The sequence below is a fragment of the Channa argus genome, chromosome 1, assembly GCF_033026475.1.
Source record: "Channa argus isolate prfri chromosome 1, Channa argus male v1.0, whole genome shotgun sequence".
Taxonomy (NCBI): domain Eukaryota; kingdom Metazoa; phylum Chordata; class Actinopteri; order Anabantiformes; family Channidae; genus Channa; species Channa argus.
In genome coordinates, this window is record NC_090197.1 from 18446893 (window position 1) to 18468297 (window position 21405).

A 21405-nucleotide genomic window follows, 5' to 3' on the forward strand; every position below is an offset into this window, starting at 1 on the left:
GTTGAGTATGTTTGTCCCCATGTATTAACCAATACTAATGCCTGAAAAGACAGTGCCACCTGCTGGTTCACTCTGTAAAGTATTACAAGGTGTGACCACTGCATTTTGTTTTAAAAGTTTACAGTGACTTTTAGAAGGTAAAATAGAAGGTAAATTACTGTACCATTATTATTTACTGTACATATCTGCCACAGCCAGAGCAGTCATTTGCATTATTGAGTATGGTGTTGAGGAGTTTGCATAAGGGAAAGCAATCTGAAAACAGGACAGAATATAGTCAGCGCAGCATTTTCTTTTTTAAGACTTGTGGGTCACAACAACCTCCAGAAGACTGTTGAAAATAACAGGTACTGTTAGTCTCACTTGACCTTTCTCTGGAATGTCTTTTAAGTCTAATTTAGGATATTTATTTATGTTGAATATATTCACAGTAGAAGATAGCTGTATGTCAGATTCTGTGAACTGTCAGATCAGGAGTTACATATGTCTCATAATGGTAAGATTGGTTGGATTGCATTTAGGTGTATCAGTGCCATGACCCCAAAATTGTGAGTGCTGCAACTGCTTACATTTGGCAAATCACAATGTCTATCATGGAAAAACAAACAAACAACAAAAACAACAACAAAAACAAACTCACAAATATCGTGAACCTAAGTCATCTTTTTCTTTGAAAGGGGACCCCCCAGATGGGATGTACACCTTGTAACAGTTCCCCTTACTGGGTATTTGACAGCCACTAAAACAAGTAGCCTAATTTGCATAATAGAGTTAATGAAAGCAAGAGACTTTAAAACATTTTTAAATCATAAAATTGTGTTTTGGCATCATTCTATTCTGGTCAAATGTAAACATGCCATTCAAGGATTTCAACTTAGATAAACTAATCTGACAAAAATCCCAAAAGGTGGAAACTTGGTGCAAAATTGCAAAGTCTTGGTAAAGTAAATCCAATTAAAAGTATCAGATAAACAAACTAATTGCCTCAAAACCCATCACAAAGAGCTTCACACATGATGGGTTGAAGTAACACAAACACAAAGTTTCTACAAAAGTGAAATACTTTCACGGAACCTGAGAGAATTCTTGTGATAAACTGCATAAAACAATTGCGTGAAATCTGGACAACATGAGCGGCAACAGTAGGAGAGACTTTAAAGTTCATCATGTTTGTATGTGAACTCTCTGGAGGATATAAAGCCATCTTTGTTCTCGTCCTCTTTGGCAAAAATATCTTCCACCATGTTCTCATGAAGGGTGTCGTTGGGAGGGTAGCCGTGGCGCTCAAATTCCTTCTTTAGGTATTCTTTCACCTAGCAGATATAGTAAATGTAAGACAGTGAATAGAACTCAGTTTGAGACTTAAACTATATATTGACATACTATATTTAAAGTACTGTAACTTGAGAATAATTTCACTTAGGTTTTCCACACTAAAATTGTCATTTAATGTCCCTTCTATCCCATAATTACAGTTTGAAAACTTTAAGAAATTTTTTAATTGTATTAAAATAAAATCAGAAATCATCATTTTCACTCAGAGATATCTTTATGAAAACAGTGTCCTAAATACCAAATCTTTCAGTAGGAAATAGGTTGGTTAACTGACCTATTTGAAGTAAAAAAGTTTGTTAAGGAAAACATAAACAATACAACCATTGTAGTCACCTCATGCTTGGAGAGCTTCCAGTCATCGTTGAGGTCCATTTCTTGGAATGACTCATGCGACCGTGGTCCATTTCTGATCTCAAGCACCTCGATGATGAAGGTCAGCGTGCTTTCAGGTGGGATCTTACCTGATGACAAACAGCACCACAGGGCCTGAAGTTAACTACAACTAATTTTTGGTTTCTCAGACCATGCTAAGTAAGGGAAAACAGAACGTTGGGTAAGTGTTGCAGAAAGCAGCAACATTGTAAATTAAATTGTGAGAAGAGTTAGAAACTGAGAGGCAAGCTTTGAATGGATTGTTAGTCATATGAAGCCATTCAGGTTTTTGTTGTCATTGCAAATGTTAGTTAGACTTAGAAGGGATATAGAATGTGTTATTGTTTAGAGTCATACGTATGTGCTTACCACAACAAATCATAGTATTGTTCACATGCTCCATGTGGAAAAAAGTAGATTACTATCACTGAATGAAAGCTTCATTTAGTGTGGGACACCTAATTTAAAATGAGATAGTTTTAAATACTAACAAGTGAAACTTAAATAACATCACACACTGCATGAAAGCATGAGCATTTCTGAAAAGAGAACTGAACGTGTAAAACTGCATGCAAGGAGGCCTGCGTAAAAATGGACAGAGCTACATTACCTTTCCCTTCCTTTCCATAGGCCAGCCCTGGAGGTATGATGAGTTTCCTCTTCTCTCCAGAGCACATGTCCTGCAGACCTTTATCCCAGCCTTTTATCACTTCTCTAATTCCCAGTGTAAACCATATTGGCTGTTTGTCACCTTGGGTTCGACTGGTGGATAGACACAGAGGCAGTAGAGTATTGCAGGTTTAGAAAAAGACTGCCAACATTTTAAGCATATTTGAGCACAGAATAATTATAATGTTTCCTCTATAGTGGTGGAAAGTGACTGAAAATAGAAGTAAAAAATGGCTGGGCTTTTCTTAGAAAACCCATCAGTTTTTACTCATCATGGGAAAGGAAGGTTATTCTCTATTAGATATAGAAATTAAAAATTAAAGATTTTATTAAAAGGTTTACACCATAGTCTCCAAAGACATGCTGGATCCAATCAGGACAGAAGACACAGTCTATTTACAACCATTTGACTAAAGCCAACAAAACGATAATAGCAATACATAGAAAAGTGGCAGTATATATCCCAGACATTATTGTGGATATTCTATAGTCTTAATTACTACCTAACTACTGGAGAATGAAACAAACAGAAGAAACAAACGAAACCAGAAGATTTAGAAATAAATCGATTTTAATTACAAAAGGTTCAGACTGTTAAAGTTAAGGAGAAATTGTATCTTTTCGCAGTTTGGTGAATTGACCCTTTAAAATATTAGTTCACGTGACCTTTTAACAGACAGGAGCGTAACCAAGGAGACTATACACGTGTGCACTGCTATGAAATGTGACTTTGACAAAATAAAAAGGTGTAAAAGTACACCATCTTCTATTGTGGACCTCAGGAGAAGTAGAAGTAGTCGGGACATCGTGACAGTCATTTGAAACGTACCTGGAGTGAAACACTGTCCCGTTTTCAAAGGATCCCTCATAATGAACCAGCATAATGTCTCCATACTTTGAAGTTCGGCGACAGAGAAATGGTCTGTGCAGAACCTCTATCTTCACCTCTGCCTCGGGCAGCTTTCCCCCGCTGACAGACGCCAGCAGGGAAGAGCAGAGCCAGCTCAGCACAGTCAACAGCATGCTGCCACACTCACACTTGGAGGACACACAGCCTAACAACTAAAAAGTTTCAACAAATGTGCAGATGGTCCTCGACGTGGCAGTGGCGTTTCATTATACAAGTTGTTGCAGGAAGTCTTCTTGTGATTGGTTGCTTTCCCCCGTAAATCCCACCCACAGACTCTCCCTTGTGCATCAACTGAAGAAGGACTCTGAGGTGTGAGTCTAATCTTTATTAGTGTACAGGGTTTTGTGAAACTTACAGTCATGCAGACAATTAGATAATCACTTTTTACTAAATTGATCAGACTCATTTCCATGTAACTAAGCTGGTTCTTCATGCTGCTACAATATGCACGAGCACTCTGTTTTTGCTGCTGTTGCACTCTAACATTCATTCCTGTCTGTCGGATTATTTGGACATTCACTTCCAGAGTGTCACACTTTGGCTAGTACATTAACAGAAGTGCTTAGAACAGTCTGGTGTGCACTCATACACATTTACATGCAAAATCACAGCATCGCACTTCATAAATGTTTCTAATAAATGGCACAGAAAACCCAACATTTACACCTGATTTGCATAATACAGTACATATAGATCATCAAAGCTATCACTGCCTCTTTTGAAAAGGCTAATTTTTTTCTTTCATTACAAAAGAATATTAGCTTAATTTGGCAATAACAGTCAGCAATTCATTCACATTGTAATTATTTCATATAACACAGTTATATTATTATAAAAATGTTTCCCACTATGACAAGTGTCTGTAACAGTGCTGCAGCCGATGGTGTGTGACAATAACAGGGAGCTGCTCCCTGTGACCAGTAGAGGATTGGAGAGTCCATTTAAAACTCACAGTCTTGACATGGCTTGGTACAAGAAAAGGAGATTCCCACTGTACTCCCTCTTTCAGTCCATCTATTTATCCAGTAATTTGTTTTAGGGGTGAAACTTCAAATAGAAATTTGAAGTATGAACCCCATGATCACAAACAGTGCAAAGTTGCAATGCAGCCATTTTGTTTTCCTTCTCATTTCAGGTGAAATACTTGCAGCCAGTGGAGTCAATAAGGCAGGCATCAGTGCATCTGAGTTGCCCAAATGATCTGCAACACACATGGAACATTATTTAACATAGTAAAAGAAGATCATACTGCATCGTGGCTGCTGGCTCTAGCAGTTTAGACATGAAAGAGGCCCTTCCCAAGGTCAAACTATCCCTTTAGGAAATCGTGCCTATTTTTGCTTAATTAGGTGAAGAGATTCATGTCAAATTTTATTTACATAGAACAAAACATAACAAATCACAAATTTCCCTTATGGGTATTTACAATCTGTACAACACCTTCTTCCCTGTTGTGTCTGTCCCTAAGATCAGACTGTTGGTACTCTCATGTCTGTTTCTTACAGTATATGAAGCTAGAAGCAAAAGGCATTTAACTTATCCAAGGATAAAAAGAAATCATTTCTACCAGCAACTCTGAAATTCACTATTAAACACATTATATCTGTTTTTTACAATAACTGACAGCTAGGCAAACCATCTACTAGGTTGAGCCTCATAATGAGTGTACAGACATGAGTATGTTATTGGTTTTTCGCTAATTCCAAAAATGTTCAACTGTTTCCCAAAGCACAAGTATAAATTGTGTGGAGTTGTGTCATTTAGGTATCTTCAAACAAAGCACAGTAACTGGTTCCAGGACAATGCACCAACATCTGTGGATTGATTCAGGAACATTACAGTAAAAGTACAGTACTTCAATCTAGTGACCTTTACAGTCCCCTGGATGTTTGCAGTATGAATGTGCTGCTGATTAAAAAGGAAATGCATAGTGCTTTCTTGGCACACAGGGTCTCTGAGAAATGTTGGCATGTAGTAATAAGGTGTATAAAATTAATAGGCACTTGTTGTATGTTTGTTTATCCACAATGACAGTGAACATACCCAGGAAGGTAGGATTTGCAGGTCTGATAACCAAAGTCCTTTCCATCGCACTCCTCCATGCCTTCATGTCGGTAGCCATCTCCACAGTAGGCCCACTTACAGTCTGAAGTGACGTATGGTGAGGATGAGGAGATGAGGAGAGTGTAGTGAGAGAGCCAGAGAGGGAAGGGAGAGAGAAGACATTACAAATTGCTTTGGCACTCGTGTGTGTTTCAGCATTGCCGATACAGCATTTTCCCAATAATTTAATTGAAGTAGAGAGTAGTGAGAGGGAGGCAGAAAAACAGAGGGTGAGATTAATGAAAGATCAAGGAAAGGTTTTACAGTGCTTTTATCCTCTGCCATGGGAGCTAAGACTCTGTGGTATACTATGGTTAGGCACTGCAAGGCATTATGAACAGCTGTGGATGTGACAGCATTGTGTTTGTGCAGCAAAAATCTAACCTACTTTGCACTTAGAGTGTAGTTCTGTTGTTATGGACAGTAGATTTGAGGTAAATTTATGGTACATTGTACATTACAGGAACACTGTCAAGTTTGGGATTAGTATAATTTACAAAGGCTTGTGTTTTTAGCATTTTGCTTTGGCTCTACTGTACTGGGCATTTCTGCTGTGTGCAAAAAAAAAAAAAAAAAAAGCATGTTACTCACTGAGACAGGAATCAGTCACAATCTGGTTTCCATCATCACACTCCTCTCCGTGCTGGGCCTGCACCTTTCCGTCACCACACACGCCAATTCTCTCTGGGAGTTTCTCTGTGGACTGGAATGGCTGGAAGGGCTAGATGAATTGTAAAAGACAAAACCAGTGTTGGCTTATCAGGTACTAGGAATGATAGACAGTGAGCTTGTGTTGTGGGATCTGCAGATAAAAAGGGCCTAATCCGGTGGAAAAGATCTATGCAGCCTGGTGCATAAAGTAGATGTACAATAATCGTTTTCAACAAAACGCTTCATAATTTGATCAAAAACTGAACTCAAAGTCCATGTAACCAGACCTTATAGTCTTCTTCAGATCATAATACATTGCCATTAGCCAAGTTGCATAGTTTTGAGCTGCATGTACTAGTTTGCAACAGTTTGTAGATTACAGGTTGCAGCATCAACGATTTGATAATCTGTAAAGTGACAGTTCAGTATTTGCCAATTGCATAAATCTCTAAAGGTCTCCACCTGTATGGCCTTCCATCCATCCTTGTCTTTAAAGTATAGAATCCTCTGATCCTTCCTGAATGCTATTGCATTGTCTAGATATAGACGTTTCATCTCCTCCTCGCTGCTGATGACAAATATCTATGCACATACATAAGGGGGTAATAAATGATTAATCCAACATTGACATACAGTCACTTTAAAAGATTATGTTGTGAAGAATAACTTTCTTACTGCAGGGACTTTACTGGGGCCACCACGTTGTGTGTAGCTTCCAAATGGAGCATTATTGGCTCGGTCACAGTCACAGTTACCTGGTGGACCTGGGAGACCCTTCTCTCCCTTTTCTCCTACTAGATAAAGACCTGCAAGAGACACCAAGAGTATGGCAATAACGGTGGAAATACCCACATGGATACAATATAGTAAAAGGTGAATTGTGTATAAGTAACCTGAGGCAGGTGGACCAGGTGGCCCCGGTTGACCATTGGGACCTGGGGGGCCTGGGGGGCCCATGACTCCTGGGGCTCCTGTCTCACCCTTCATTCCCTGCACAACACACAATACAAAACAAATACGGTAATATCATTTAAAAGGAACCAATTATTTTTGCTCATCTTTTACTCGCCTGTTTCCCTCTCTTCCCAGGTCGCCCAGTGGGACCTCTCTTCCCTGGGACTCCTGGCTCTCCTTTTGGTCCCTGCTCACCCTGGCAGACAAGCAAAGTTGTGGGATAATCAGCTTAAATCACACTTGTAAATGTCCTTATTGCCTAATTAGTTTTACCTTCTGGCCAAGCATCCCAGGCAAACCAATGGAACCCTGAATACGGACAAAATGAGAACTTGATGTGAGAAAAGTCATTATCTTAGGACAGAGGGGACTCATAAAATGTACAGTGTTCATTTAATCTGACTCTAAGATATGTTGAAATGCACTTTGGATTCAAACCAATACTTGAAGACGCTGTTATAGAGGATTTAACCACCTAGTTAAATGATGAGGTCCATTACCACACAGTTGGGCATAAATGGGCTAAATATAGTTACACAACACAACACTTTCCAAAACAATTTCTGGACCTGCAATAAAAGAAAGTAGGTTTCTCTCAAACCTTATCGCCTTTTGGTCCTGATGACCCAGATTCACCACGAGCCCCCTTTAAAAAAAAAAAAAACACAATAGGAAAGGAAGAGAAAGATTAAATGGAAGATATACATTTAACATACAGTATGATGTGTGATTCTGAACTTACCTTCTCTCCTTTGTAACCAGGTAAACCCTGAAAAGACATGTGAGGAATGTAAGAGCAAATTAGACTGAAAAAAATGCAACGTGTTCAACATGTTTGGGACTGTGTGTATACTATGATTCTGTAAAGAGGTGAATAACCTTTGTCCCTGGTGGTCCCCTTAGGCCTGGCAGTCCCATGAGTCCTGCATCTCCTTTCTCACCCTAAACAAAAAGTACACACAAATCATCTGTCACTTTATTTGTGATGTGCCATATGTTCTACATATCTGAAGAATGTCAAAATGGTTAATACACTGCTCTGCACCAGTAAGGAAAGCTCTAAACAGTCAGGCGCCATCATATATAAAAGACCTCTTAGTTCCATATCATCCCAGTAGGCCACTTCCATCTCAGAATGCAGACCTATTTGTGGTTCCCAGAATTTCCAAAGGTAGAATGGGAAGCAGATGCCCACTCTACTTTTTAGTCTAGGCTTAAAACTTTCCTCTTTGATGAAGCTTATACTTACTTATAGTTATGCTGCTATAGGCTTAGACTGCTGGGGGACCCACCGCCTGATGCACTGAGCTCCTTTCCTCTTCTTGAACCTCTCTCCTCTCACCCCATAATGGTCACTCTGTGTGTTTTCTCCAGTAGTTGTCTTTCTCCGTCTGTCTCCCTCTCTCTGTCCCTTTCTGCAGGTGTCCCCAGCTTTGAAGTTGTGTGTTTCCAATGTGCAGCTACTGGTCCTACCACCCTGCCCGATGTTTTGTTGTTGCTTTTTGTTGCTCTTTTCTTTTCTCTCTCCACTTTCCACTCACCCCAACCGGTCAAGGCAGATGGCCGCCAACCCTGAGCCTGGTTCGGTTGGAGGTTTCTTCTGTTACAGGGAGTTTTTTCTCTCCACTGTTGCCCAGGGCTTGTTCAAGGGGGGATTTTTGGGCTTTCTCTATACATCTTAGAATAAAGACTCATAGAATAAAGACTATTATTCTATAAAGTGCCTTGAGAGGACTTTGTTGTGAATTGGCGCTATATACATAAAGTTGAATTGAATTGCATTTGCACAGAAATCTATCAGAACTTGGAGGGATATCATGATACCTACCTTTGGTCCCTCTGGCCCAGGCCATCCTGGAAATCCTTGTTTCCCTGGTAGGCCTGGAGCGCCAGTACGACCCTATAGAGACACACTTATTATTAAGAGATGCTGGTATTTGTTTCAATAACAAAGTAAGTCAGATTTGTTGTTTAAATACAAGAAACAAAAAGTATTTGTCAAAGCAATTTTAGTGAAAAGAGCTAGCCTGGCTTTGTCCAGACATTATAAAATCCACCAACTGGCACATTTAAAACATACTAAATAATAACTCTTTCAAAAATGACTAATTGTGGTTTTGTAGGTGCTGAGCTATATCTTTGCTAAAATCAATAACTTAATGGAGCTGTGTCACCTTTTTGTTTTTGTTTTTTTTTTGTCCTTTCGGCATATGCCTTCAGTTCAGGTTCGCCACAGCGGATCATTGTCCGCATGCCCTTCCCAGAGACAGAGATCGAACAACCGACCCTGTGGTCCGTGGATGACTGACAACTGAGCTACAGCCGCTAATGGTGCTTTGTTACCTGGCAGCTTCATTTAGTACTGAGCTTTTCATCTAAATTTCTAAATAAGTGCATTTTTAGAACATACAAGTATTCCCCAATTTCTAAGTGATTTCTAATGCCAGCACAGAACATATTATGCAAAGCTGTAACAATGCCATTGAGGTTTGCTAATTAGAGGACAGGAACAATTGATCATGCAGGAAATCCAAAAATATTACATAAAACGCTCACATCTCCATGGCACCTGGAGTATCCTAGGGCTCTTGCCATGCTAGCAGTGCGCTCTCATTTAGCTGCCTGTCATTAAAACAGCAGCCTGTAGAGACACTATGGACCTGCTGCTGCTTGGAGTGATTTATCATGGAGAGCAAAAGCACTTAGGAAGATTAAAGTGCAGAAGTTGAGTGCTGGAGAGGCTGGATCAGCAGGACTGGAGTCAAGTATGGGGGCTTGTGGAGTCAGGCCAAGGAGAGGAGGAGAGAGACAAAGAAGAAGAAGCAGAGGAGAGGCAAAAGAAGCAGGGGAATGACATAAAGGTGAGGTGTAGGTATATGACAGGAGACATCTAGTGATGTGATCAAGTTTTGCTTCATGGTTACAGAAGCCTCTATGACTAAAGAAGCATGACCCACTTAGCAGCCGCGGAGGATATTCTGAGCACACCAATAGAAAAAAAAATCACATCCCAGAGATTAAAGAGACATAGAGATGAAACAGTAGCAGAGAGGGGAAGAGAACCCGAGATCCCCTTAGTCCAAGGACATGCTAGATAGACCAGAGAGAGAGATGAATGAGGAAATGCGACATGGCAGGGGGGGGAGCGACTCACCTTCGACCCTGGACGTCCAATTTCTCCCTGGAAGAGGATAAATGAGGGAAGAGGATGGGATGGAGAAAGAGATGGGGCGCTCATTAGAGCAGAGAGTAGCACAAGGACACACACAGAAATACTTCTATAGCAAAATAAATTACAGCAATATATTTCACAAAATACCTTCTCTCCTTTTGGTCCCCGTATGCCTGGTAATCCACTCTGACCCTGAAATATGACACCAAATATATATATAGCTCAAAAATCCCATGATAAGGGGTTAGGGTTACTGTTTATCAATACTAAAACAGTAATTTGTTTTTATTTCCATCTTCTGTCTTAAAATAGCTACAGCAGATTGATGACTGATGGATGTACTATGATTTAATCACACAAAAAAATCACAGTTGATCCCTGTGTGAGGTTTATGGCACTGTGATATTGATATTTCACTTTGAAGCAAGGCTTTACCTCTGGGCCACGGGGTCCTGGTGGTCCTGGGGGTCCAGATGAACACCCTGGTATCACAGGTGTTTGCTTTATCTGCTCCTCTTTTCCAAGAATAGGTGGCTCTAACATGCTGTTACCGTCCTTAAAACACAGATATAGAAAATTTCAGAAGAGCTTTTAAAGGAGCAGCTTACAGTTGGCATTCATATGTGTGTATAATGAAGACCTACTGGGCTGCCGCGCTTCCAGAGCTGAGGCGGTGGAGGGAAGAGTGGTGGCGGAGGTGGTGACGTGAGACAACAGGGGTCAAACCTCATCGGCTCATCAAGCAACCGGAGGGCTGACAGTAACAAGTAAGACACCAGCATTCATCACTTACACACTGCCGTGATGGATGACACCAGTGAAAGATGCACGTTTCATTATTACCAAACACACCCACACACACGGGCACACCTGGATATCCTACCTGAGTGGGCAGACAGGATGCTGTCCATATAAGGGGGACGGGATAAAGCCCATGCAGGACACAGTAGAATGTGGAATGACACTGCAAGTTTGACCAGATCCATGTTGCTTCTTTACTCTTTACTCCTAAAACCCACAGCACAACCTGTGTCACACACACATACACTCTACATCCCTGCTGTCTATTAATGCTCTCACTGTTAGCCGTCACATTTCCTTACTCCCTCTTGAGGGTGTCACTATTTGATTACTTTCTCAATTCAGTCCTAAGCATCTCTCTCTCTCTCTCTCTCTCTCTCTCTCTGCTCACAGCGTAATAAACTTGTTGCAGCTTCACACTGCAGCAGATGCAGCCGTGCACCAACCCTCCTTAGCCCTATATGCCAGAATTCTACACACTCAGACTGTTATATGCTGGTTCCTAGAAACATTTAGAGTAAGCTCACATTTTATCTGATGAATGTGGGTGTGTGATAGTGGATGTAAGAAAATCATAGAAAAAATGCTGATCCCGTCTTGAACCACGTGTGTTTTGCAGAAAAGCTGCTGCATGGCTCTAAACCCACTATTTTATCTAATGAAACGTGCATCCTGTTTAATGTCTTTATGATCCATCAGCTTTGCATGGAAGCCATGCAATTCCCATCCACGGCTTACCTGCGGATCTCCCTTACCTTCCACTTGTCTGGCGCTCCTCTAACCTAAATGAAACGCGCTGTGTTCAGTGTGGCTCCTCTGACATTTCCCGTGTTGTAGCCAATCTGGGCCGCTAATAAATCGGATCCACTTAACGACCCGCTTCTTTCTCTTCACCGGTCAATAACAACACAATTGTGTAGAGGGAGGACGTTTTCCTGCAGCGCTAAATGCCCAGCAGAGGTCACTGAGTGGAGCCAGTAGCAGCTCAGACGCAGTGTGTCTGGATCAGAATCAGTTGTGTCATCTGGATCGACCTCAGTAGGGCTAGTTGGACAAATGGATGGCTGTGCCACCTTCAATCTGCATGCTTTCACTCGTCTTGCATATTTTCTGTGCACACGATGTGAGAGGGAGATGGCGTCATCTGCTGGAATTTTTAGTCAATAGGAGAATTACATTTTCTTTCCACTGAAAAATGTTTTACTGAAGTAATAGCCTGTTTGTATGATGTATGTGCAGAGTTTGCAAGAACAGCGAGAGTTTATTTAACTAAATGTATCAGACAGTGGAAGAAACTAAATATTTCTATTTGAAATACGGTGGAGAATAGCAGTAGTGGTACAGCGTACATTTAATCAAGTTATGTGGACAAAGAACAATTATCAAGGTTCGTATGTAGTCGGTCATCAAGATGAGATTACTGAAGCATTTAAAAGAATCTACATGTTTAAATGACTAAATTTAATACTTAATGGCCCTTCATGTATACAAACGCATTTGTAAAGTGAGTATACATTATTTTGGACCAAAGATTTCTATGTAGTTGTTGGTAAACCAAATGTGCCATGCTGTGCATGCCAGGATTCAGTGTGATAACCCCTGAATGCCCCTGTCCTTCCTCTCATCTGTTAGTAAAAACAGTGACCTGCTGTATAATTCATTATGTGCAACACTATGTGACAGAGCTCCAGAGTCAAACTGGACTCTGGCTCTTCAGAACAGATGGTGAATCAAAGAAAACATGTAAGCAAAAATATGGTATTTGACTGAAAGGGCCGTCTCCTCTCTGGGCAGTGGTATTTGTTATTGGTAGAAAGATACAAAGACTGAGCACAGTGTTCTAAATCAAACAATATATTTAATGATTTGATCCAATGAAGATATGGAGAAGGAGGATGACCAGAGTACAGAATCCTGAGTGTGTTGATTGGAGAACCCCAGAGAGGGTGAAATTTAGGAAGTATAGGAAAAGTGAGTGTCTTCTTTAAGCTTTTTCACCCTCTAGTGGTGGATCACTGCACTGAAGAAGCCCTGCCAGAGGCTCCATGATCCTTTATAGCCGCGGCATTACGTGATGTACAACCCTTTGCATTTATTTATTTGTATTAGCTACAGTTTTGGAACAATTATACATAACATTAAGAGCACACTCAGAAATCAATTTAGAATCAAACATCTTTTGTATTTTCTGAGGCTCATATACTTTTACTTTCATTCAATAGGGATGCAGTATGTTGCTTTTAATCACATAATACATAAGACACTTGTAGCTTTGCAGTTTTTCACTTCTATCCACATGTTTGTTTTCATGCACATCTGCAGTTTAGTTGATAGTCAATGGCCAGTTTTTGGTTGAATCAAAATACATTTGGTGAGGTTGTTCACTTTAAGGAGTTTATTTTGCATTATATCAGCCAGAATTAGATGATGGTTTTATTAGAAAAGATACACGTATAAGGGAAGAACCCTTACTGTGTGATTCAGCATCCATGTCAGAGGCACAGCTTTCTGCTGCTGCCCCGAGATAATGGTGGTGATGGGTCTGCTACTGTAAATTCTAGCCTCACTATGCCATTTATGGCTCCCATATGAGGTCTGAGGTCATATAGATAGTGTCCATCTGTTTATGATGGAGGTCAGGTGGGATTTAAGAAAAAAAAACACATAACACACACACACACAAATTTGTAAATGGAAAACACACTTGAATTGCTTGAATTTTATTTATAATTATTAAAGATGCATTTTCCATCAATATAATATAGCTTTATTAAATAGTAAAAAGAAAAAAAATGTTTGAGTCTCTTCAGCTGTTTTCAAAACATTTGACTTTAAACAATTTTCTTTACAGTAAAACCATTTCTATGTATATATACATGCTACTGTACAGTCCCCCTCATCCTTTAAAGGTTTTTCCTTCCATCTCCACTTCTTCTGAGCTGGTTGGAAAGTTAAACCCTTCATTCCTGTGGGAGAAAAATTCACACTTTGTATTATTCATACCTAAACCCCCAGACCTTTTCCTCGACAGACTGTTGACAGATCTGGGTCTTTGGCGAAAGGATGATGTGGACACCTTATCCCCACATGACCCGATGAAGGAATAAGAGACTAAGTGGACTGTGACTTACTGCATGGATGACACAACACTGATTAAATACACATCTGCAAAATTATGACGCAATATTTATTGGAAATCTGTATAATATATAATGTTATGAAGGACAAGGGTTGCCTACCAGTGCATACCAGTGTTCAATAACTGTTCACTGGCCAGAGTCCTAAGAAGGCCCCAGTATGGTGTATTTCTCCCAAATCTCTGCGGCAGCACTGGGTTTGGTGCTTCACGGACTTCAGGACACTTGGCACATGTTCGAGTCACTGCCCTGGACCTTCCAAACCTCTGGGGCATGTTGGGGGTTGAGTTTGGTGCTCTGTCATCACCAGGATCACTCCACCTTCCAAAGCGCATGGGCATGTTGGCATGGAGATGGAACGGTTTGGCAGTAGGCGGGTAGAGTTTGATGATTGTGGGGAGGCTGATTTTGCTGGCGGTTGGGGTCACATGCAAGTTGAAGCTCTCAAGATCCAAACTCCTGCGGATTTCACCTTTTGTCTGGAAACAGCAATGGTTGAATTTTAGATCAGTATGTTCTGTTAGTTGACATAAATTTAACTGGCATTAAACAACCTATTTAATAATAACTAACTACTATTTTGATGATCATTTAATAATGTGAGCCACTTTTTATTCCAAAATACATTCAAAACACATCTTCTGTTGTTGCTTTTCTTTTTCATTTGTACTAGTAAACTGAATATTTAACCACCTCAGGCTCCTGGAGGTAATAATGGACATTTTCTATTGTTTAGTTTTACATTTTGTTGAAAACCAACTGATTAATAAAAATAATATTTATAATAATATTCTTTATGCAGGCCTTAGGTTTCACTAATGTTCCCCAATTTGACTTACATCATATTAGCTATTTATCAAGCCTAGTGTACAGTAAATTATTTATTCAATTGGCTGTGAAATACAATGAAATACAAAAATGGTTTGCTGCTGTTCGATAAAAGAAAGTATAGATAAAAAAAGTTGTTAGAATTATTTCTGGTGTTATGTTTTACAAACATAAATTATGCCCACTCCTCCACAAAAAAAACTAAACTTGACAGTTCCACATATTTTACAGATTTCATAATCAGTTTTGTCTCTTCAACACCACAAAATAATGAAAAATTGTTATTCCAAGATTCCATAGTAGTACTTTCAGCATGGAACAGGAGAATTTTGTAATTTTAAGTGTCATTCTAAGTATGTCAGTGTGCATAATTAAACGATTCTTACCAATTGCTGTGGCTGTTTCCTCACAGTGTTTCCTCTGTCATCGTAGCTCACCAAAGTTTTATCACTGTGTAGTGACGTTCCATAGAGTTGGAGGTCAGTTGCTGCTGCCCCTCCAAGCATCAGGAGTGCTGACAGAAACAACATTGTCAACATGTTAACAGCAGGAGACACCTTCTCTCAGGACAGCACCAGGACACATGTCTTATTGCCTACAGTCTTGTTTAAAACACCTCTGAAAACCCACGTCACATGGGCTGTGAGAAAGTCACCCACACACACAATCAAAGTCACATACACACATATGTCCTCAGCCTAATTTAAACGGAACAAATACCTGACTTTGTAATTATCCAGTTCTGAACAACATATTTGAAAAGGCATGTGTGTCCTAATTAGGCTGCTGCACGAATTTGTTTGGTTCCATTACTGTTGTTAAAGAAGAAGGAAGGAAAGAAGAGATTATAACAATACTAATTTTGAACAGGTCTTTTATGGAAACACTCAATGGCAGTACCATTCAAATGTAACTTGAACATACATGTTTCCTTTTATAACATTCAGTTCACGGTTTGGTTTTTCACCAATTTCCTTTCAAACTGTAGCTGAACTTGACAACTTTATTGTACATATATTGTTATATTTTTGGGAATATGCCCCACTGTTTATTTAGACTTACACATATTTGTTAACAAATGGAAAGTTGCAAGTAGAACAGAGCTGCTTGACACATACAATCTGCACAACAAACATGTGGAATACCAACAGCCTTTTGTTACCTGGATTTTTTAAATTGTCAGAAGTGGATAAGTTATTGTCCTTCATAAACACAATTTTGGTATTTTGGAAGTAGCCAGAACAGCTTGCACCTGGTCTGACTACAACAGAGGGGTCAATGTAGACCATTTAACATTGCAAGAGGATGACACAAAAGACATGGTACATACTCTATATTTCTGTTACAGTAAAGGTGCAAGGCCTATAATTTGGATGTGACCTTATTAAATATGATCCAAATAGTACTTAGATTTACTCATGCTATGTCTTGTTGCTGTGTGTTTTGGTGTACTTTGGTGCAAACCTCTGAGCACTCAGTATAGAGAGAGGTATTGTATATTTCCAGTCTCTGTTTGTTTTAGCTGCTATTCATTCAGTAAAGCTTCTGCATCTACTGTAGCAACCGCTGGGCAATTAAGCTTTGACAAGTATTTGCAGGAGCGGGAATGACGTCACCCACCATTCCTGATTTGAAGGTGTCAATAGTGTATTTAGATGCACTCACACAAATTACTCACTAAAGCTATATTTACACCATGGCAGACACAATGTGAGGAATGCCTGGTGTGAGACATGGGGTGATAATAACAACCCTCAGGAAACATTAATTTGATCCATGCATCGTGACCCTGACAGTGTTGCCATTTCCCATGTTGCCTTGTCCAGTCCCACCTTTGAGCACACAAAGCATTTATCACATAGACTCAGCAGCAGCAGAGGATCCAAATCACATCTGGTTTTAGTGATTCTGTGTTAACCTTAAGATGTTTTTTTATGGCTTTAGTTTCAGTCTATCTTTCTGTATTATCATGTACCTTCCACCTCTCCTCAGTCGTTCTCTTTGTGCGTTCCCTCTCTGACCCTGGCCCCAGATTGCAGACTATGGGGTTTGGGATTTACGATCCTGTCTCTGACACTTATCCAGGGCCTAATTCGCAGAGGGTTTCCCCATACCTCAAAGCTCTCCCTTTGTTCTTTCCCCAAGCACTCCCTCAAAGACCTTGTTCTCTGCCACTGTAATTCTCTCTTCTTAATGTTTCTAATGTGCATCCCTCGCCACCCTGGCGGCCTTTTCATCTTTCCATTTTCCTGCATTTGGCCTCCTCTCACTCCCCATCCTTTCTGCCCCTCCAACCTGTCCTTCTGGACTTAAATACACCACTGCAAGTTTGATTTAATACAACTTAACCTTCCCTAAATAGCGTGCTCAACTCAACTAACCCTTCATTTATGTTTCTTATGTTGTATATTCTGTATTTGAAACATGACTTTCCTCTTAAAATATTTTCTGTCTTATGATTGAGATTTGTGGACCTTAGTAAAACTGATCAGAATCAGGATAGACTCGGGAAGCATGATATAGAAAGTGGCCATCCTGACTCTTGATCCTTGCCCATCTCCGTGTCTGCAATCTGACAGTTTTCCAAGAATTCCTTTCCAAGAATGGGGCTCTAGTGCTGTTATTCCCCTGTTGAACAGATTTATGTCAGGTTTTATCTCCCCCCTCACTTATACATCAGTAGGGTCATCCTCACAACACTTTACATGTCCGGACACTTATCGAGGGAGACACATTTGTCAAACCTGTACAATGGGTTACAGTTTTATCAGTGATCAAATCCATTTCTGCAGTATCACTGCGTTATGATGAATTGGAAGACAAGCTGATGTTGAGCAGACAGACACACAGGCTCATACTACAGTACTGTGGTATGTGTGTCCAGGACCATTCTGAGTTATGTTGTTGTGATTATGGCAAATAATTATGGATCCATGTCTCTCATATGACCACATCCAATAAAAAGGTCCATGTGGTAAAAGACTGGAAGTGGTGACTATTTCTAATTCTTTCCATAGCAATATAGAAAGAGCTTTGTGTTAAATTCAACTTACCCATACAGAGGCTTGAGCATTTTTGGGAGCAGAATTTGACAGGTCCAATCTGAGGTAAAGACAATAAATTATCCAAATTAGTTCCCTACTTAGAACAAATAGTATATCTGTTAAAAAAAGGTTGAGGAAACATATTACACGAGGAATTGGACTGGAGATGTTATGTATTTATATGTTGTGGCTTTACATCCCTATTGCTTACTACTGAAAATGCAACCAAATTGTTATTTTCTCTAATATACTGTAAATTAAAAGCCCATATAAGTAATTTCAAACAGTCTAGCTTTTAATAATTGTTACCCAAACAGAACATTTGCAGGGGATATTGTCATGAGTATTTGGAATAGTTTTAAAATAAATTACTATATTAATCTCTTAGACACAAATTCAGCTAATGCTATGATGTGTCTCACCAAAGTTGTTTTTTTTCCCAAAAAAGATCCATGTACATCAGACTTTGGATTCCCAACAACTCTTGTTCACTTGATAGGAAGGATTCTGTGCTCTTCAATAACTTGAGATCACATTTTAACCCCTGCAAGCCTCAACAACAACAAGAATCTGAAGAAATAAGCTTTTTTTTTTAATGTGTTTTTTTTTTTTGCCTTCTATGACTGTTGTGTTAACTATGACACCACTAGATGGTGCTCTAGGTTTGAGTGGTCACATTCAGGCTTTTCTCTTTTGCAGAAGCAACTTTCCAATTTACATATTTAGCAACCTTTTGTTTGTTTAGTATTCATTTTATTATTGCTGCATTTTGGAGTCTTGAGGAAAAATTCACATCTTGTTGTACACAGTGAAGAGAAATTGGTGTTGGAGCAGCATGGAGCACAGGTGTTGTACACCAGGTGACACTCTAGTACACTTCTTCTGTGTTTGTGTAGAAGGAGGAGGAGCATTGAAGAAGAGGTGGAGAATCACAGGAGGAGGCCATCCTAGAAGAAAGAAGGAGTGTCCTTTTGACAGGGGGAGGTGTCCACGAGGGGATGGAGGGGCTGGAAACTTTGGCCAATCAGATACTAGTAGAAATTGACCAATAAGAAATGCAAAGGAAAAGCCAGGAGAGGCAGGCAGGAAACTGAGCAAATGACCCTTGATGAGAGAGGGGGGGAGCAAAAGGGGCCCTGGGAGAGGGTTGTGTGTGAGGAAGAAGTGTAGCCTTGGTTTTAGTATCTAAAATAGCACATGCTTTTTCATATATGTTCACTATATGATTTATTCATTTTTCCCGTATATGGATGCTAAACATCCATTTGAGTGTAAAAACGACAAATAACAGTTGGAAGAGAAGATGAGCAATTGAGCCGCAGCGGAAAAAACGGGTGAGATGATGTGCTGAGGTTAAAGACAGAAAGTTGTAAATATGTGTCTGATAACAGATGAATATGGAACATGATTTAGACGTTCCTGCTGTTTGGGGGGTGAAGTAAAACAAATCCCTGTCATTTTGTTATTTTCCTTTCTTCTACTTGATTTGAATGTTTACATGGCCATTTATCTGTTGAGTGAGTTTCATGATCTTTGGGCCCTGGAAACCTCTTAAATCCAGGATGCATAAATACCAAAGACACTAGTGTCAATACGAAAATAAAGGTCTTCACTCTTTTTACTAAATTATGGGTTTAGAGTTTGTAAGTAACATTTGTCCAGCAGAACATAAGGTTCTGAGTGGAGAAAGGGGCTGAAAAAAACATTCTTTCTCTCAGTGTTTCTTCTGACCTCTGGGGCTTTGCTCTGCTCCTAGTTTGGCTGCTGTTCAGTTGGTCACAGGAGGTTAAAAGTCATCTCAGACACCCACACTGAGAGCTACACTGTGACCTCCAACCTCTTCCCACCATGCAGCTGAACCCTGCACAGCGCCTAAAGCAAAGCAGGAAGAGAGAGAAGAGAAAACTGGGAACACCGCATATTTTAGCACAATTAGTTTTTTATTTTATCAACAACACTCAAAAACGTCTATGTGAAAAAAATCAGACTCGAGCAAAAATAATTTTTTCTTTCTGAGAATTCAGAAACAATTTTGTTCCACTTTAGTTATGTTGATGAGAATGTGACTGTTCAACATTAGCTCTAATTGAATACCTTCAGGGATTTTCATACTGACATAGGAAGCACATGGTATCCTGATTAATTTTCTACTAACTTTATGCTGAGTTTTAGAGGAACAGGAAGCATAGCAAATAAGAAATCCTAGAATTTACTTCAAAAGGATATTTAATTTTTTAGTTATAGCTTTTCTGATTATAATTTTTTTGTGTGTTTTTGTGCTGCATTTATCTACAGAAATAGTGAGTTGTGGAGGTCAGGCTTGAGAAGTCTAAGAAAAAAGCTTTGTGGAAAATAAACAGGAAGAGCCTTAATCAGTGCAAGGTAACATGTTTCAAAAGCCTGATTAAAGTCTTTGATTAATTATAGGAAAACCATACCGTTATTACACAAATATGATGTAAAGAAATCATAAAACCATACTACATACTGCATACTTCACTTAATTGTAACTTAATGAGCCTCCACAATTAAAACAACAAACGACCACAAGAAGCACAATGGTTTTCTTTGGTTAGTTATCAACAAAGTCAATATAAAGCCACTGAGTGGTTGTGTGTGTGTTTGTGTGTATGTGTGTGTGTGTGTATGTGTGTGTATGTGTGTGGGGGTGTGTGATGGGAAAATCAACCAATACTCTTAATTAAATAAAAGCAAGTATAACAGCCATCTAAAAGTCTCCCATTCAAAAAAGGGGCTTAAATACAAGTGCATGCACTTAGCTGCATTCAGTTACATTATTGAGACACACTTCCAGTAAGCTTTCAAACTCTGATATGTTAACCTCCATAAAATAAGGCTACACATTAATAATGCTATGGTAAGTGCACTGCTGTTGAATGTAACCTTTTTTCTCTTTGCTGGCTTGTTTGTAATTTTTTAAATTCTGCTGAAATATTGTTACACTTTACTGTTCTTATTACAAACATGTAACATGATAGTAATTCTGTACTTTTTGAATAAAGCATTTCATAAAACAAAACTTGAGTTTTAAGAATTATACTCATTTGTTTTAAAGTGCATACAATGATATGCATATTAAAAGTAAACTCTTGTTTATTTGTAATCACAAATGGCATAAATATTTGATTTGCATTTTACAGTATATGGGAGAAGTGCATCAAAGCAACCATGCTTTTTGTGTATCTTTTTAGACAGAAGCTTGAGAACAACATTGATTTATGATGTAAATATAGAGAAATGATCATTCTTTATTATTTAGGAAACACATTTTTAAAAATATTAAACATTTGTATACCTGAATAATATAGATTGATCATTTCTGTGTTTTATTTTCAATAGTGAATAGTTTATGACTTTGTGGCCTCTTTTTAAGCAGAATGCAGTACAATAAATTGATTTGAAACAGAA

At 39.3% G+C, this 21405-nt stretch overlaps 3 protein-coding genes across 5 annotated transcripts; all 3 read right to left on the reverse strand.

The window, feature by feature from the left end:
* Positions 1–402: 402 nt before the first annotated feature.
* On the reverse strand, positions 403–3523 carry LOC137127514 (peptidyl-prolyl cis-trans isomerase FKBP14-like). The gene is made up of 4 exons (XM_067504593.1): positions 3206–3523; positions 2318–2469; positions 1669–1796; positions 403–1313 (listed from the first exon to the last, which is right to left on the reverse strand). The coding sequence occupies exons 1-4, from the start codon at positions 3397–3399 to the stop codon at positions 1155–1157; spliced, it is 633 nt and encodes a 210-aa protein (XP_067360694.1). The 5' UTR covers positions 3400–3523; the 3' UTR covers positions 403–1154.
* Positions 3524–3596: 73 nt separating this feature from the next.
* On the reverse strand, positions 3597–12070 carry wu:fc38h03 (acetylcholinesterase collagenic tail peptide). Of its 3 annotated transcripts, XM_067504562.1 has the most exons (18): positions 11723–12068; positions 11050–11174; positions 10811–10920; positions 10602–10721; positions 10314–10358; positions 10149–10175; positions 8823–8894; positions 7874–7936; positions 7737–7763; positions 7596–7640; positions 7268–7303; positions 7110–7190; positions 6934–7030; positions 6716–6846; positions 6503–6622; positions 5981–6110; positions 5330–5432; positions 3597–4487 (listed from the first exon to the last, which is right to left on the reverse strand). In XM_067504562.1, exons 2-18 carry the CDS (start codon positions 11150–11152, stop codon positions 4418–4420), a joined length of 1380 nt encoding a protein of 459 aa, XP_067360663.1. In that variant the 5' UTR covers positions 11153–11174; positions 11723–12068; the 3' UTR covers positions 3597–4417. The 3 variants fall into 3 exon arrangements, with proteins under 3 accessions (XP_067360663.1, XP_067360681.1, XP_067360672.1); XM_067504580.1 differs by lacking the exon at positions 11050–11174 and having other exon boundaries at positions 11723–12070; XM_067504571.1 differs by lacking the exon at positions 11723–12068 and having other exon boundaries at positions 11050–11669.
* Positions 12071–13750: 1680 nt separating this feature from the next.
* On the reverse strand, positions 13751–15516 carry npvf (neuropeptide VF precursor). The gene is made up of 3 exons (XM_067481647.1): positions 15319–15516; positions 14207–14583; positions 13751–13933 (listed from the first exon to the last, which is right to left on the reverse strand). The coding sequence occupies exons 1-3, from the start codon at positions 15469–15471 to the stop codon at positions 13864–13866; spliced, it is 600 nt and encodes a 199-aa protein (XP_067337748.1). The 5' UTR covers positions 15472–15516; the 3' UTR covers positions 13751–13863.
* Between the last annotated feature and the right edge of the window lie 5889 nt (positions 15517–21405).

What these genes read in the sequence shown, in the direction of transcription:
- npvf (XM_067481647.1), bottom strand. Translation starts at nt 15,471, where the DNA reads ATGTTGACAATGTTGTTTCTGTCAGCACTCCTGATGCTTGGAGGGGCA. An exon ending in GGAAACAGCCACAGCAATTG is followed by an intron (nt 14,584 to 15,318) that starts GTAAGAATCGTT and finishes TGCTGTTTCCAG; the next exon opens with ACAAAAGGTGAAATCCGCAG. An exon ending in TTGAACACTGGTATGCACTG is followed by an intron (nt 13,934 to 14,206) that starts GTAGGCAACCCT and finishes TTTCTCCCACAG; the next exon opens with GAATGAAGGGTTTAACTTTC.
- wu:fc38h03 (XM_067504562.1), bottom strand. Translation starts at nt 11,152, where the DNA reads ATGGATCTGGTCAAACTTGCAGTGTCATTCCACATTCTACTGTGTCCT. An exon ending in TCTGGAAGCGCGGCAGCCCA is followed by an intron (nt 10,722 to 10,810) that starts GTAGGTCTTCAT and finishes CTGTGTTTTAAG; the next exon opens with GACGGTAACAGCATGTTAGA. An exon ending in CAGGACCAAAAGGCGATAAG is followed by an intron (nt 7,304 to 7,595) that starts GTTTGAGAGAAA and finishes GTCCGTATTCAG; the next exon opens with GGTTCCATTGGTTTGCCTGG.
- LOC137127514 (XM_067504593.1), bottom strand. Translation starts at nt 3,399, where the DNA reads ATGCTGTTGACTGTGCTGAGCTGGCTCTGCTCTTCCCTGCTGGCGTCT. An exon ending in CTATGGAAAGGAAGGGAAAG is followed by an intron (nt 1,797 to 2,317) that starts GTAATGTAGCTC and finishes GTTTGTCATCAG; the next exon opens with GTAAGATCCCACCTGAAAGC. An exon ending in GGAAGCTCTCCAAGCATGAG is followed by an intron (nt 1,314 to 1,668) that starts GTGACTACAATG and finishes TATATCTGCTAG; the next exon opens with GTGAAAGAATACCTAAAGAA.